General features: G+C 41.6%; 1 protein-coding gene across 4 annotated transcripts; it reads right to left on the reverse strand.

Annotated features, from left to right (window-relative positions):
- Positions 1-5,415: 5,415 nt before the first annotated feature.
- On the reverse strand, positions 5,416-14,872 carry LOC147642438 (cell growth defect protein). 4 transcript variants are annotated; one of them, XM_086806499.1, is made up of 4 exons: positions 14,715-14,857; positions 14,440-14,523; positions 13,687-13,773; positions 5,416-5,864 (listed from the first exon to the last, which is right to left on the reverse strand). In XM_086806499.1, the coding sequence occupies exons 1-3, from the start codon at positions 14,808-14,810 to the stop codon at positions 13,687-13,689; spliced, it is 267 nt and encodes an 88-aa protein (XP_086662625.1). In that variant the 5' UTR covers positions 14,811-14,857; the 3' UTR covers positions 5,416-5,864. The 4 variants fall into 4 exon arrangements, with proteins under 4 accessions (XP_086662625.1, XP_086662619.1, XP_086662612.1 ...); XM_086806493.1 differs by having other exon boundaries at positions 5,524-5,753; positions 14,440-14,628; positions 14,715-14,872; XM_086806486.1 differs by having other exon boundaries at positions 5,524-5,811; positions 14,440-14,628; positions 14,715-14,872.
- Between the last annotated feature and the right edge of the window lie 436 nt (positions 14,873-15,308).

Here is a 15,308-nt window from a genome sequence, read left to right on the forward strand (position 1 = left end):
AATCCCTTCCTCATAGATTCCCAATATAATCTTTGACCCAAATCATTATCCCTAGACTATAACCTTTCTCACCCACTTAGCCGAATCCTTAGATATCGTCTTAACCAAACTCTTGGGCAATGTTATGGCTTGACATAGGAGTTAGACAAAGATATGGACATTCGTTCAATTTGTCCCGCCAACATACATTTGGCCAAGTGTCCAAATCTACAAAAAATAGAAATTGCATAATGACCACACATGTGGCCTAGCCCTTTTGTGGGGAATTGCCTAACACTACCCCAATTGTACACTTGCCTAATGCTAACACTTATTGGGGATTTGTCTAATGCTCATATCACTATGTTTGGCCAACCATTCAATATAGATTTGGACACTTGTCAAAATCTAATTATAATTCATAGCTTACTGCTATTGGGGACTTCCAGAATTTTTCTCTCACTAGACTTCATCCCTATTGGAGACTTGCCTAAGTCTAACCCTTATTGGGAATTTTTCTAATGCGCTTCTCATCTCACTAGATTTAACCAACCATTCATTTTGATATAGATTTGGACAATTATCCAAATCTATATACAATTCATAGCTCACTCTTACTGGGGATTTGCATAATTCTCCTCTCACTAGATTTGACTAACCATTCAATAAAGATTTGGATAATTGTCCAAATCTGTACACAGTTCAAAGCTCACTCATATTAGAGACTTACCTTATGCTCTTCTTACAATATTTGGCCAACCATTCTATACAGATTTGGACAATTGTCCAAATATATCTATAGTTCATAGCTCACTCCTATTGGAGACTTGCCTAATGCTCCTCTGACTACACCTCGCTCCTATTAGAGACTTTCCTAATGCTAACCCTGACCACAGACTTGACTAATGCTCCTCTCACTAGATTTGGCCAACCACTCAATGTAGATTTAGACAATTGTCCAAATCTATATATAATTTATAGCTCACTCCTATTAGCAACTTTCTTACCTTATGTTCTTCTCACCACATTTAGCTAATCATTAAATGTAGATTTGGCCAAAATCATTAAATATAGATTTTGATAATTGTCCAAATCTACCTACAACCATTAAATGTAGATTCTAGAGTGCTCGATCATGATTTGATTAATAGATTATTTTTCTATGTAAATGTTAAATGATTAAAAATTATAAAAATCTACAAAATTTATGGAACTAAGCAAGTTGATAGCATCAAACTTTGAATAAGTTCAAAATGTCAAAGAGAAAGACATTATCCACTACTATAAATGGTTTAGATGGTGTTAATGATGACAAGGCATGGACTTGGTACCTTGACTTCTACAATGAAGAGGGGAAGCCAATGAAACATGTGCAATTGTTTACTTTACAGCCCAAGAAAGAGGCATACAAAAAGCTAGTACATGCATTATCTAAGGAGATTATAGGAAAAGGAGGAGTTCCATGAATTCATGTGGATATTAGAGACTCCAATAAATCGTACTTGTTAGATATATTTTCTTATGATGATGCAAAGATGAAGACCGATGGTTGCTCAGTCTATGTTAATGATACCGAACAGCTAGGTTATAAGAAAAGGTTCATCTCACAGGAGCTGTAGCTAAGGGTTTCATATCACAACTCCAAGCATACCACAAGTGCAAACACTAATTGGGTTCTTTTATATTGTTTAGCCTAGTGCAAATACTAATGATCATGAAATTCTGTTGTCTTCTCAGCAGGCGACAATGGTAAGGATATTTGATATTTCTCTACTCTGCATTTACGGTAGCAATGGTAACTATTTACAACCACCTCATTGGCCAATTCAAATTGGTGGTCTTTTACATTACTGAGGTTGGCTTCATGGTTAAGAGCTCGACAATTGTGGATGTCCTGGTCAAGGACTATTCAACCAATTAAGTGTTCCTCTTGACTGAGCTTTGTTGCACTACTGTGGATCTAATATTCTTCATGGTGACTAGAATTTGTTGTGTTTCATGCACCCCAGATCAAGGAGATGATACTCCATTCTTGAGGACCCATCATCGAAGGGGATCAAGTGTGTATGGGTGATGTTCGAGATAGAAATGTGGTAGGTTACATAAATAGTTGTAGGGGTTTTAGTGAGAAAGGGAATGTGAGATATGTGTTTTCTCCATCTTTGCACCTTAGCATAAACAAACTCACACATCAATCAATAACCTTGAATATGGATATGTTGTTGAAACTATATATCACCTCGAAGCGGGAGATAAGCTCTTTGTCGACTTTGAGTTTTGATTGCAATGTGTTATAAATATCAAGTTTCCATCAATTGTCATTATGTTTCATTCAATCTATTTTGTAAAATGAGCATTGATTCTTTATAGTCATGGCAATTTGTAAATGTCATTTGTTAAGGTCTTATCTTTAATGATTGGTCTATCTACAAGCTATATTTTTCTTGGATTCGTAAACGTCATTTTTTCTATCTCCATTATTATCTTTGGCTTACAAACAAACATGATAATTGATGCCATATTGGTAGCTATATAAATGGACATAAAGAATATCATCAAGTTGTCAATGACACACTCAATAATGAGTAATGTTCATGGATGTAACGTTGAGTTCATGGAAGTGAAGATATTTGTGAACTTGGAGTTTAGAGTAGAACATGCTATCTTTGTAAAAAGTTTGTCATTAATTAATAATTGTGAATTGATCAAAAGTTATTTTCTATATTTTTCGATGTATGGTTGAGGCAACATGATGAGTGTAATCACAAAATTCATGGTATACAATGTGCATTTGAATAAAGAATTTCCATAAGATTATCCTTAAATATAGTATACTTTAAGTATTGTAAGCCTTAATATCACAAATATGCAATTTGGAGAAAAGAAATTAATACATTTTATTGATCTATTTTTGGCTAATTTGTCCTTTAACATATGAAAATTAAAATCAAAATTTTTTCTAATTCCCTAATATGGAGTTTCACGTTGTGGGAGGGGGGGGGGGGGGGGAAAGGCGAGATCATCTAGTGAAATTCTTCTCTCCACATGCTTAACTTCCTGTATTCATTTTGGAATAATACAATACTTTAAAAATTCCAATTCAAATTACTGTGTATATGAAGTAAACTAGATGATAATCTTTCATATAGCTTTTTATAACCTAAATATTATATTTTGCCTATACATATTTATGCATGAAATAAATTATAACCTAATTAAAGCTGTTCTCAAAGTGGATAAAATAGTGGTCTCAGATCCTTCTATGCATAATAGAGAAAAAACTAGGTTGTTTGGAGTTTCCCATCACTGTGGGCATAGGTAACGGAGACACTGACCTAGCTATTGGAAGTACTAGAAGAGTTTATAGGCATGGAGGAGGTTTGAGACAGATCCGTATGCATCCTACCTTTGAAGGCATGCTTAGATGATATATGAAGATTAATGTGTTTAATTAGTTGTGTGCACTAACTAGTATTATTTTGGATGAAGACAATGAATGAGTAGCGGATTATGTATTAATCATGGGTGGAACATACGTTGGATCATTATGGGATATTTTGGAAGACATGTGAACACCTTTTGTGGTTTCATATTTAGGCATCAATCTTTTTGTAAGACTAAGGCCTCATACCTTTGTGCATACCAAATAGTATTTTATACTTTGGGTAGGCCCAAGACTTTATATTAATGCTTGCTATATTTTTTATAGAGCTTGCATGCTCATAAACTCAAAAGTACTTGTGCTTTGTTTTGGAACAATCTTTTTAGAAAGCAAGTGCTTTTTCTAATACATATAAATATGGGAGAGTGGTATAAGGACCACACTCTACCCAGGGGAGATTCAACCCACTCTTATGTCAACGGTGACCCCATACTTTATTCTCCCACTCTCTCTTATTTATTTTATTTAGTATGAAAAATCATCACAAACCACACTTTGGATTCTTTTGTGCCATAGCTCTGCCGTGGAACAATAGCTCTATGCATTGTATGGCCAAGGTGACCTCAAGAACAAGCTTTGTTTGTCGTCGTTAATCTCTTTGAATGTGTGTGTACATGTTTATGGATAATTATATACCCAACGGCACATAGGAGAAGCCGTTAAAAGAGTGTGAGTGTGGCCCTAGCGGAGGCATTTTCTTTCACGTGTTCGTTATCACGGTTGAAGCCGCCTTTGCAGATTAAGGTTTTTGACCAATTAATTCATGTAAGCTGGAGAGAGTTTTTGAATACGTAACCAAAGAAAACTAGCTAAGTAGCTAAGGTTTCAAAAAGAGTAGAGATACTATCTCTAAGGTTTCAAGAGGCTTGGTTTGTATTGAGGAGTTGACTGGTACAAGAACACACACACACACACACAGTGGAGCTTGTTTGATGTTGCTTGTGTTCTAGCATAATTATTGGGTGATGAACATCTCTCTACCGAACTATTACCAAGTTGGCGGTCGAGAGAGAACAAGCAGTCCCACATGCTGGCTTTGACACAACAGCAAGCATTGATCAGTATGGTCCCTCACTTTCCATCAATTTGATACAACCAAGACACAGGCTCAGGAAAGGATTGCACTAGTTGGCACGAATAGGTGGCACATAAAGAGAACATCCTAGGGAACCAAAAAGAAAACGCTGGTCAGTTTTCTTATGATGATACCCGTGTATGTGCTGCAAGCAAAGATTTTTTTTAAATTTTTTTTTTAGGTAAAGCCAATTCACCTCAATTTTCTATAAACTAGCAACGTGTACTTATAGAACATGCAAATTGGATGAGCTTGGCTGTTTATGAAGTTCAAAAGGATAAAGCTTACATGTAACAGCAATTATTCTGCAGAAATCTCACGTGTTTTATTAATGTCAATGAATTTCCGATATTATTGTGCCATGCGTCGTGACCATCTTAAGAGAACTAGGACTTGTGTCAAATTGGATATGCCACATTAGCTTCCCATTAGTACCATGGGTCATGTCATTGACATAAAGCAATCCTGCTGATAAAGAGTAGGCAAATGTGATACATATAAGTGGAGATATTATGACATGAATGACATGGGGCAAAACCTCACGCTACATTAAGCACTAGAATTAAGAGCCAAAACTAATCTACAAAGCTCAAAGGTTTTCCCCACTCATTTTATGGTTATTATAGCATGTGGTCTCCGTTCAACAATTTTCATGTCCAAAGACTTTTCACATTTGCTTCCATAAATAAAGTTATGAAAACATAACCATGAAATCTGCATGCTCAATTCTAAGTACGCCTAGCAAAACATCATCAAGAAAACACATTGCCGAAAAAGAAAATGTGGCCTACCATTTTAAAACATAGGTCTAAGCAGTATGTAACATTTGTTCCCCCTCTCCCTCCCTCCCTTTTCTCCCCTCTCCCAATTCATGCATGCACATATATTCATGCATGCACATATATTCAAAACACAATAATAAATCCCTTAATGTCTTAAATATTATACGGTGAAAATTATATTCAATATATAAATATGCATTACCTTATCTGATGCATTATATAAACATCTAAAAATTGCTAAAGGCTTATGGTGAACCCTTGACTTCTTTACAACAATATTGTACGTCTATAAAGTAAAAGCGAGATGTTGAAGAGTCAAAGATTACACTATCACCTAATGAGGGAGAACTACTCTTGCCCCAAATTATTGTTACCCTCTGCTGAGAGCGGAAACTCAGCCCTTATAGTTGTTGCCAAGAAAGAATCTCCACCTTTTATAGCTCCTGCTGCAGCACACTGACAGCTCCACAACAAACTGAACCCACATTCATAAATGCTGCATGAGGGCCTTCATTTCATATCAGCATGTTGCTCTGTCAGTCAATTTGCATATCAAGCATTTGTGTCAAAGGTCAGGGAAAAAAAGCTGTTACAAAGCAAGCCAAAAAGATTTGTTGAGATGGAATGAGTAGGCATGAGATAAACCACGCATCAAACATACACTAGTTCAAAGATTACAAAAACAGATCGATTCTCCTTCAAGCTCAAGGGAGGGTTCCCATGCTACTGTTTAATTCTCTCCTTAGTGCTAATGACAGTGCTTTCAATTGGCTGCATGTGCATATCACCTCCATCTAGCACCACCCGGCTTTGTGTGCCCATAGAACTTGGAACCACCCAGACAATGCATAACAGCTAATTTCAGTAAAAAAGAAAGCACAACACCAATGAAAGGTCCCAGTTGCCTACGTACAAACACATGGGTGATCTGCTTGTGAGTGCCCTGTGTGCTACAAATAGGCCTGTTCCTCTTTCCCTGCTGAATGTCCATGCAACGCCCTGCATAACAGCTTATGATGCCATCTCACCCATACCATGCATACAACTTAAGCTGCCAAAATGTGCATCTTGCTGCCCCCACGTACGCCTACTCCCTGACTGTACAGGACTGCCATAGAGCTGCTGTCAGCCTTGCGCGCACACTTTGAGGCAGTCCACACGTACAATTGGGTGCACCTGTTGTTACACATTCTTCACTGCCTCGTGTGTTGTCTGCCCTCACAAAAGTAGAGCGGCTGCTTTTGTTGCTTTCTTGCTCTCATAATTGATCAAGGAAAAGTTTAGCCTCACCGCTCCTGGACCACGCGCCCACATGATCCTCTGTTGCTTTCGACAAACGCAATTCTTGCTGCTGGCACATGTGCTGACTATACAAAATTGTTGTTGAACGGCTACTACGGATCCACTATAACCTATAGCTCTCAATGGCCTGATCAATATGCATGATCTATCCAATTGTCTTCCCACATATGTGGAGACTCATATAATCATATCCATATGCAACCCCCAAAAAAAATTTACATTAAGAAAGAAAGAAATGCATATGTACAATATATAGAAAAAAAAAGATATGAATTCTTATTTTCCAAATCTGCAGGGATGAGACAACCTTGCAAGAAGTGCCTAGGCAAAGACGGACTTCTAGTATCTTTCTTTCAATAAAATCGGTATCTGTTGAAGGGCAGTCCCAAAAATGCCTTCAATGAACTCATGGCCTTGCATCTCCAAAGGCCTCATCCACTTCATCCCTAAGGAGGCACCATACCAATTGGAGGTTTGAGAGTGGAGACTCATAACCCTGCTAGGCACAGCCTAAAAACATCCCCAAAGCTATCAGCCAACACCTCTAGCTTCTTCCCCACATGATCCATGGCGCACCTAGACCGGCTTCGTCAGGTAGATTGTCATATTTCTGATTATACACACGTGGAGGAACACCATGGAAGGGTGGGTATAGACCCTGGTGTGTGTTCTAGGCATGGTTTAGTACATGCGGAAGGACTCCATGGAAGGATTGAGATCCTGGTGTGAGCTCCTGGTATGATTGGTTACATGTGGAAGGACTCCATGGAAGGATTGATATCTTGGTGTGAGTTCCTGGCATGACTTAGTACATGTGGAAGGGCTTCATGGAAGGGTGGATACCCTAGTGAGAGTTCCTAGCATGCTGATGAAGTCTCATGGAAGGATGGACACCCTGGTGAGCGTTCTTTATACCTGTATGGGTGGTGCCCCAGATGGGTTCGGTACAAGATGAATAAGTTGGGAGATGGAATCCAGAATATTATGCATAAAGCATTTGTGTGTGTTTTGACATGCATGAATGACTTGTCTTAACTGCCTGGACAATGCATGGTATTTCTGCTTGTGATTGTCCATGGGTTCCGGGGACACCTGGAAACCTGTGTACGCATGCGTGCACACCTGTTTGGGACTGAGGTGGTGGTCTTATGTGTTTCGCACGTGGTAAGTGACCCCAAACTCAATTTCCAGCTTATATTTTATCATACCTAAGGTTTATGAGTGCAGGTGTTTACATACACTTAAGTTTGGGCGGACAATTTTTAAAAGTGTTCACATCAAGAGGACCAGTTTTTAATGAAACTTGGCCATTACTCAAGGTGGGCAACCCATCAAGCTATAATAGATCCCACGAGTTGCTACTCAGGGAGGGGAAGGCCAAAATCAGCTAGGCGTCCCCCTTTCCAGCTGTTTTTGGAGATGGAACACCCATGACCCTAGGCTTCTCATAGGTGTCAGTTGGGCATGCAAAGTTGCTCTTGAGGGCTGGCCGACTCCTTGCAGGGCTGCCATATAGCTGAAGGCTTGCCTCCCTAGCTTCTACAAGCAAAAGCGATTCTTCTCTCTTTTGAAGTAGGCGACCCCTTCCGGCTTCTCTACAGGGCTGGTCGACTGCTCTACAGCAGGTTTCAGGGCTGAGATTTGATGCTCTGAAGGCTCTTGGTTCAAGGCAAACAACAGGGCACCCATCTCATCTCTTGGGGTGCCTGTACAGCATGTTTGTGGGCTGAAAACAGTGCTGTTCAATCCAAATTCAGCAAGGTTCTTCACGACAGATTTGAAGGCAAACAGTATCTAAACCTATATGAAGCCTATGGCTTTAAGGGTGGAACCTTCAGGTGGCCAGAGCCAAGGTTTTTCATAGCTGGTTATTCTGGACAGCACCACTGCTAGAGCGTGTGATCACGTACTAGAGTGTGGATGTGCTCGAGGAGCTCTTGGAAGGCTGAGATTGAAGTCTCAGACAATTGTTTGATTTGTTTTCATCACATTCTGAATGTATTTGGTGCCAATCTAAAGAGAGTTTACTCTCTGGCACCTGTTCTCTTGTATTGGAACACTCTATTGGTAATAAAGATACCTCAGGGGGGAGCTGGCCCAACTTCAGCCCCTAGTGTTGTGTTTTGTGCAGTTTTTCATATTGTTGTTTCAGTGGTTTCAAAGTATGATGATGTATTGTCGGATGCTATGTATTATGCTATGAAGTGACATAGATAACACCTTCCCTTTTTAAAACCAATAGCACCAGCACGGACCTGTCGATAGGACATGGCAGTACTCCTTTCGTAGACTGGCCCAACTTGGAGGGCAGTACGGACCACGGTCTTCAGCCACTTGAACTCCTCGGCACACAAACCAGTCCTCAACCAGGATGCCAGCGGAGAGTGCTTCTCCATCTCCTTTTCGGTCTGCTAAGGCTGCCCCTGGCCCCCTTCATCTTCCTGTTTATAGCGGAGGCCAGAAGCAACTACCTTGAAGCGCAAAACACAAGTTTAAACCGCCGAAGATGTTGCCTATTTGTTCATTCGGCATTGGTACCCGATTGGCGAGATCCCTAGGACCATAGTGTCAGACCGAGATGCCAAGTTTACCAGTCATTTTTGGAGGGCATTGTTTGATAACTTTGGTACTAAATTGAATTTTTCCTGTGCATTTCACCCACAGACGGACGGCCAGACAGAAATCTACAACCAGTTGGCCTTTGATGTGCTGAAGTGTTATGTCCACAATCAACAAGGTAAGTGGAAATCTTATTTGCCTTTAGTTCAAGCTGTTTTGAATGATTCTTTTTCTTCAGCCATTGGCAAGACTCCATATGAGGCAACGTTTGGAAGACCATTCCAATCGCTATTGACCAAAACCTCATCTTCAGTACCTAAAGCGAACAGATTAACGGAGTCTTACCAGGAGATTTTGAAGTCAATAAAAGACAGGTTGGCTAAAGTGCTGTCTGTAGATCCAAAACAGATCCTTTTGCACCGCTTCAAGCATGGCTCAGACCAAAGGCAAAGACAGTCCCTCACGAAGTTTCAGGACCGAGGGACCCACAAAGCGGTATGGCTTGACAAAGAGTTTTTCGAGGACTATCCGGCGTTATTGATGGATTATTTGCAGGCTATGCAGCTTCTGTCAAGTTAAGCAGAAGGGGATGTCACGTGCATCCCGCACTTGGATGCCACGTAGACATATCTGTAGAGAAGGTGCAGGACCTGGGGTGGAAAATTGGTCCCATGTGAGCCCAGTCCGGGACCAGTCAGCCAAGGTTCCACTCCAGTCGTCCGAGGTCAGGTGTGCATTGTCTTCCACATGCGTCCAAGGTCAGGTGTGCATTGTCCTACACATGAAACAGTGCCAGTCCGCGCTGAGAGTCTCCCTCTAGAATGATGTCAGTGGTTCTGTGTATCTGGTATAACACTGGATGCCAAACCTCTGTGTAGACATGTAGGATTTGCACATAGGGATGGGGCCAGCCCATAGGGCTGCCCCAAGAACAATTATGTGGGCATGGGGGAGGTGCCAAAGGGCAAGGAGGGCCTTGGCTGTGCCCACCAGCCATGGGATGGGCTGGAAGGCCTGTCGGCCAGGTGTGGGGCAGCCCACACAGGCTGCCCAGCAGCCCATAAAGAAGCACATGCTGGCCAGACAGCCGGGTGTGAATGCGCATGAATTTTCCAGCATTTAATGCTATTTATGCAGTCGTGAGGCTATTTTCAGTCAGCCGACTGAGGTAAAACCAGCCGACCAGCATATGTGAGGGGTATAAATACCCAGGGCATAATTCAATTCACTCATCTCATAATTCACAAAGGCTGGAGCTAACTCAAGGGCCAGGACAGCCAAGGAGAAGCTAACGCAAAGGGTGAAGGATTGAAGGTCAAGGGCAGAGGATTCTCCTCAGCCAAGAAGGTTCAGGTTCAGGTTCAGTCTTTTATTTTCAGATTTGCATCTCTCACCATCGTATTGCAGCAGTACCAATCACAGCCTCACCTATAGGCGACTGGCAACCAAGCTCATGCCAGAGATGGGAGATTTGTAGTAGCATAGCAACCTGGCACATTTGACGTGCTAGATGCAGCGAGGCCATCGAGGGTACCCACACTTCGTCGACTGAGACCATCAGGAGCATATGGCTTGGTATCATTCACACACCCCCTTTGCGGCGGTCAGTAGGGGAAGTTCAAAGGAGGTTCTGACCGCATACAAAAGCGACGAGAAGCTTTCTTGAGACTTTGGAGGCCTGGCCCTTTCCTCGCAGATAGAGGCGATGACCCCATTTGGCATTACAGACCACCTATGTGGTTGTTTCCCCCCCCCCTCCCCCTGTATGAGATAGCCTTCTCCTCACAGAGTAGCCAGCCAAAGGAGAAGAGTCTCTTCCCCTTATGATCATTTGTTTCCCGCCCTTAAATGAGGCAAGTTTGTATTTAGCCCTTTGTGGTTGTATCCAGCCCTTTGTGGCTGTTTTTTCTTTAACTAATAGAAGGATCTTTTTCCCGAAAAAAAAAAGCATCTTGTTATTAATCAGGCTCGGGGCTATGGATCAGTACAGCAAGGCTTCCGTGCATGCAACATTGGAACAGTGCTTTATCCCTAGATAGACAACTGTTGTGCCTCAACGCATTTTAGGGAGATCCAGCTAGCTTTGGGTTCGAGTGGCATTATCATGGTCATGGATAGATCACTCTGGTTCGGGTTTATAAGCAATGACAATTTCCCCATAGCAAGACTCGCTTTCACTATGGCTTCAGGGAGACTCCCTTTAACCGGGCCACTGCCTATAAGTCACCCACTTATTCTTCAAGAGGCACACGGTCAGAGATCCGATTCTCCTCCCATTGCTTGGGAGCTCACGGTTTCATGTTCTATTACTCTCCCCGATGGGGGTTCTTTTCACCTTTCCCTCACAGTACTGCTTCGCTATCGGTCACTCGGGAGTATTTAGCCTTGCAAGGTGGTCCTTGCTGATTCACACAGGATTTCACGTGCCCCATGCTACTTGGGTTGGAGCGTACAAGGGCAATAATGAGCAGGCATAGTTCTTGCAGATTCTGGGTGGACTTTACCTCCACGACAACATGGCAACCAGCAGAGGCTTTTTAGTGGATCCCCAAGGGCACTCCAGTGCACTATATTGCTATATTGGGTATCAAGTAGGCATTGAAAGCAACAGATAGTCCCTCCTGTTGATCATCAGCATACTTTGCCAGAACAGAGGGGACCTTACACCACTTCGCAGAAGCGGCAAGTGAGGAGTTTTGCCTCGCCTCATGGGCAATAATTAACTGGCATAATTCTTGTGGATTCTGGGTGGATGTCACATCCACCACGACATGGGGACCAGCAAAGGCTTTTTAGTGGACCCCAGTGTGCTACCTTGGGTGTCACTGACAACATCCTCCTCCTTAATAGATTCAGAGAGACACACTCAAAACTCCTCGGATAACTGTTGGCCTTCAGAAACTAGCTCAAGCTCAGACATAAACTCTGGCAACCACACCTTCCTTGGACCTTCACCCTCTAAGATAGTCCCTCTGGACTTGGAAGCTCTTCTGCACAGGAGACAACGCCCTCCAGCTAAGTCTCAACCCTTGGTGGCTCCACTGTGGTACTTGTCAATGCTGCCACATAAGCTGCCAATTTACTCACCTTCTTCTTCCAGTCGTTGGTAGCAGTCTGTTCCATTAGTTGGGCCTTGCATTCTTCTTCCTGTCTATACCAAGCTAGAAGCTCTTCATCTTCTTGATGATGGCACTCTACCTAGATCTAAACCTCTCCATCATAGCATCAATGCTTTCCATCTCAGTAATGGTTATGTCAGGAAAGTATGGAGAGGAAGACTTTGCTACTTTACTTAGGCTTGACACATGCAGACTCTCTACAAGCAAAAACTGACACCAGACATCCAAGATCTCGTTGCAGGAAACCCTAACGCAAAAACCTAATCCAGAACCCTGTTGCCTGCAAAACCTAATGCACAGATGGTAGATGCAAAACGTCTCAGGATCACCTATCGCAAGGAACTAGCATAAGGAAGCCTGATGCTCTGATACCAATGTGACATGACTGTGGAAGCTAAGTGTGATTGATAATAGTTAACGCTGATTAGGAAAACACTAATCTACTTGCATGATCAAAACACTGAGAAGTAGATAGAACGAGAAGAGAGACGCTTTACCTAACCTACTCCTATTATATAGTATGGATGCATATATACAATGGAAAACACAGATCTTGACTCTGATCTCTAGCTGTATGCTGTCCGATTCTGCTGCAATGCATAACCTAGCTAATGACCTGCTGTCCTCCACAAGGCAAATGGCAAACGCTTGTGGAAGCTGCACACTGATGACCTAGCTAATGACCTGCTGTCCTCCACAAGGCAAATGGCAAACGCTTGTGGAAGCTGCACACTGATGATCCTATCTGATCCAGGGAACTGGCACTGCAAACCCTACTCTCCCTTCCCTTCATAAATGACCTGACCCTTCCCTCCACCTCACAAAGTAACAAAGAAGCAGTCTCTTTATTGGCTTCAAATGAAATCTTAAAACCTGTGTCAAAGCATCCATAGGCATATGTCTCTATTCTTTCCTCTCTCACTAAACGGGGTACAGAGAAACTAAATTCTTTTTGGCATTGCTTTATGTGACTTACATGTACAGTAGTATTCCCTAGAAGATACACATTGATAAAGGGTCCTTTCTTCCCTAAGAAACTGTAATGTGTTTAGAAGAAGGGTATCTTATCACATTCCCTATTAAACTAAGGTAAGTACTCCCTCACTTTTGTAGCCTTCCAACTAAAAACAGTAATACAAGAGACCTCTATAATCACCAACCTGGTGGCTAACCATGCTACACTATCCTGGTTTGGTCCTGCTTTGCAAGAAAACCAAGGCCCTTTGCAAGCGAGGAAATCATTGCTAGCTAACTGGGGCAGTGAGCAAACATGAGATAAAGAGTAATACTGCAACCAGAATGCATTGTGCTGAAAAGAAAATGCAGACAGTTAAAAAATGAAAGAAAATAAATAAATAAATACAGCAATTTCGGAAGCTTTGCTTTTTTAATCATGTCTACTATCTTGAAGGTTGGTTTGTAACAAACCTAGTTTAGTTTGGAGTGTTCCTGCGTTTTGTCAGCCTGGCTAAGTAGCACGATGCCAAGAACAATGAGGAAAGCTCCTAGAAACCACTGCATGCCAATTGAAAACAAATAAGAGAGCTCATGCTTCTTGGTTAATTTATGGCCAAAATGCGATGTGAAAAAAAGCTATGGGGTGGGATTGATCAATTAGCTCATGCAAGATCCCGTAAAGCCACACGTGAATGCAGTTAAAAGGAGCCTCAGATATGTGGAAGGAACAAGTGTATCATGGACTAATAAGAGATCCCATGCTTCTTGGTACAAAATGCTATTAAGCAATGGGGCTGGTCACTTAGTGTATATGCAGATCCTAGGAAATCACACTTGAGTGCCTTTAGATATGTGAAAGGAACAATGGATTATGTGCAGATGATTGAACAGACTTATCATCACATGCTTGATTGGAACAAAATGCAATTACACAATGAGATTGGTTAGTTTCCCACCAGGAGACCAAACCCGAATGCCATTAGTAGTATCTTCAGATACGTTAAAGGAAAAGTGGATAATGTGTTAATAAGAAAGCAATCTTATCAGCTCATACTTCTGTAATTTTGCAATGGGATTGGTCAATTAATTTATGCAGGATTCCAGAAAACAACCACACTTAAGGGTGTGACAGGAACAGTGGATTCTGTGCTAACTAGAGAGCCGATTTGTAGTGAGCCCATGCTTCTTGATTAATTTATGGCGAGTAACAATAATGGTAAGCACCTGAAGATGTAGATCTTCGTAGAAGCACACATAACCGGCCAGTCCGGAAATGAGGAAGTTCGAAGCGAAGTTTACAACGGTGGCCTGCAGAGACGAGAGAATCTTGAGGCTTCGGACATAGCAGCTCCACATGAAGACATTAAGCAAGACGACGCCTCCATAACCAGCAAACCTCACAAGCAAAGGGAGCTGCCCTTCACAGAAAGCGGTTGGTTACACGCCCATCAAACATGTGGGATAAATCGAAAAAGAGAGAGCGGTGGAGAGCCTTATACCTGAGGTGAGAGAAGCTTGGCAAGAACAGCGGACATGGCAGCTGCAGATCCAGCCCCACTCGCCCATAGCCATCCTGACGAGGAAGTTATTGCCATATTTGAACGCGGATTGTGGGATTGTAGGCCTGTGGGCTAAATTCAATTTTATCTAAAAATTCACAAATTTCTTCTGTAAGAATTTAATCTATTATTACATATTAACCATGGACCAAGGCACAAGTAGAGGATAAAAAAAGAAATCCTAGATTTCTAAGAAATAAGAGGAAAAAATCCCATCTATTTGACCCTTTGTAGTTCTACTTGCATTCCTGATTTTCGGCTTCCATTCCCGTTTTTTGCTTCTTACTGTCTTTTGCATACCACAGCAATACGCGGGTTGAGTACTAGTAATTACACTATAATATATTACACTGTGTTCAGACCCAAGATCTCTACGTCCACAAGTCGAGACATTAAAAGAAACTACAAAATTTTGATGTCATGGTTTGTTGTTTGAGAAACTCTCTAATGAAGCTTGTTTAAATTAAATTTTACTAAAGAGAAACTCTCTAATGAAGCTTGTTTAAATTAAATTTTACTAAAGAGAGATATAAT

Source organism: Cibotium barometz, chromosome 1 (assembly GCF_041138505.1).
Source record: "Cibotium barometz isolate CiBa-2024 chromosome 1, ASM4113850v1, whole genome shotgun sequence".
Classification (NCBI taxonomy): domain Eukaryota; kingdom Viridiplantae; phylum Streptophyta; class Polypodiopsida; order Cyatheales; family Cibotiaceae; genus Cibotium; species Cibotium barometz.

Bases quoted from the DNA above. Each gene is read 5' to 3' on its own strand.
- LOC147642438 (XM_086806493.1), bottom strand. From the start codon at position 14,810: ATGGCAATAACTTCCTCGTCAGGATGGCTATGGGCGAGTGGGGCTGGA. The intron at 14,629-14,714 runs GTATAAGGCTCT...TGTGAAGGGCAG, and splicing joins CCAAGCTTCTCTCACCTCAG to CTCCCTTTGCTTGTGAGGTT. The intron at 13,774-14,439 runs GTGCTTACCATT...ATTGGCATGCAG, and splicing joins ACGAAGATCTACATCTTCAG to TGGTTTCTAGGAGCTTTCCT.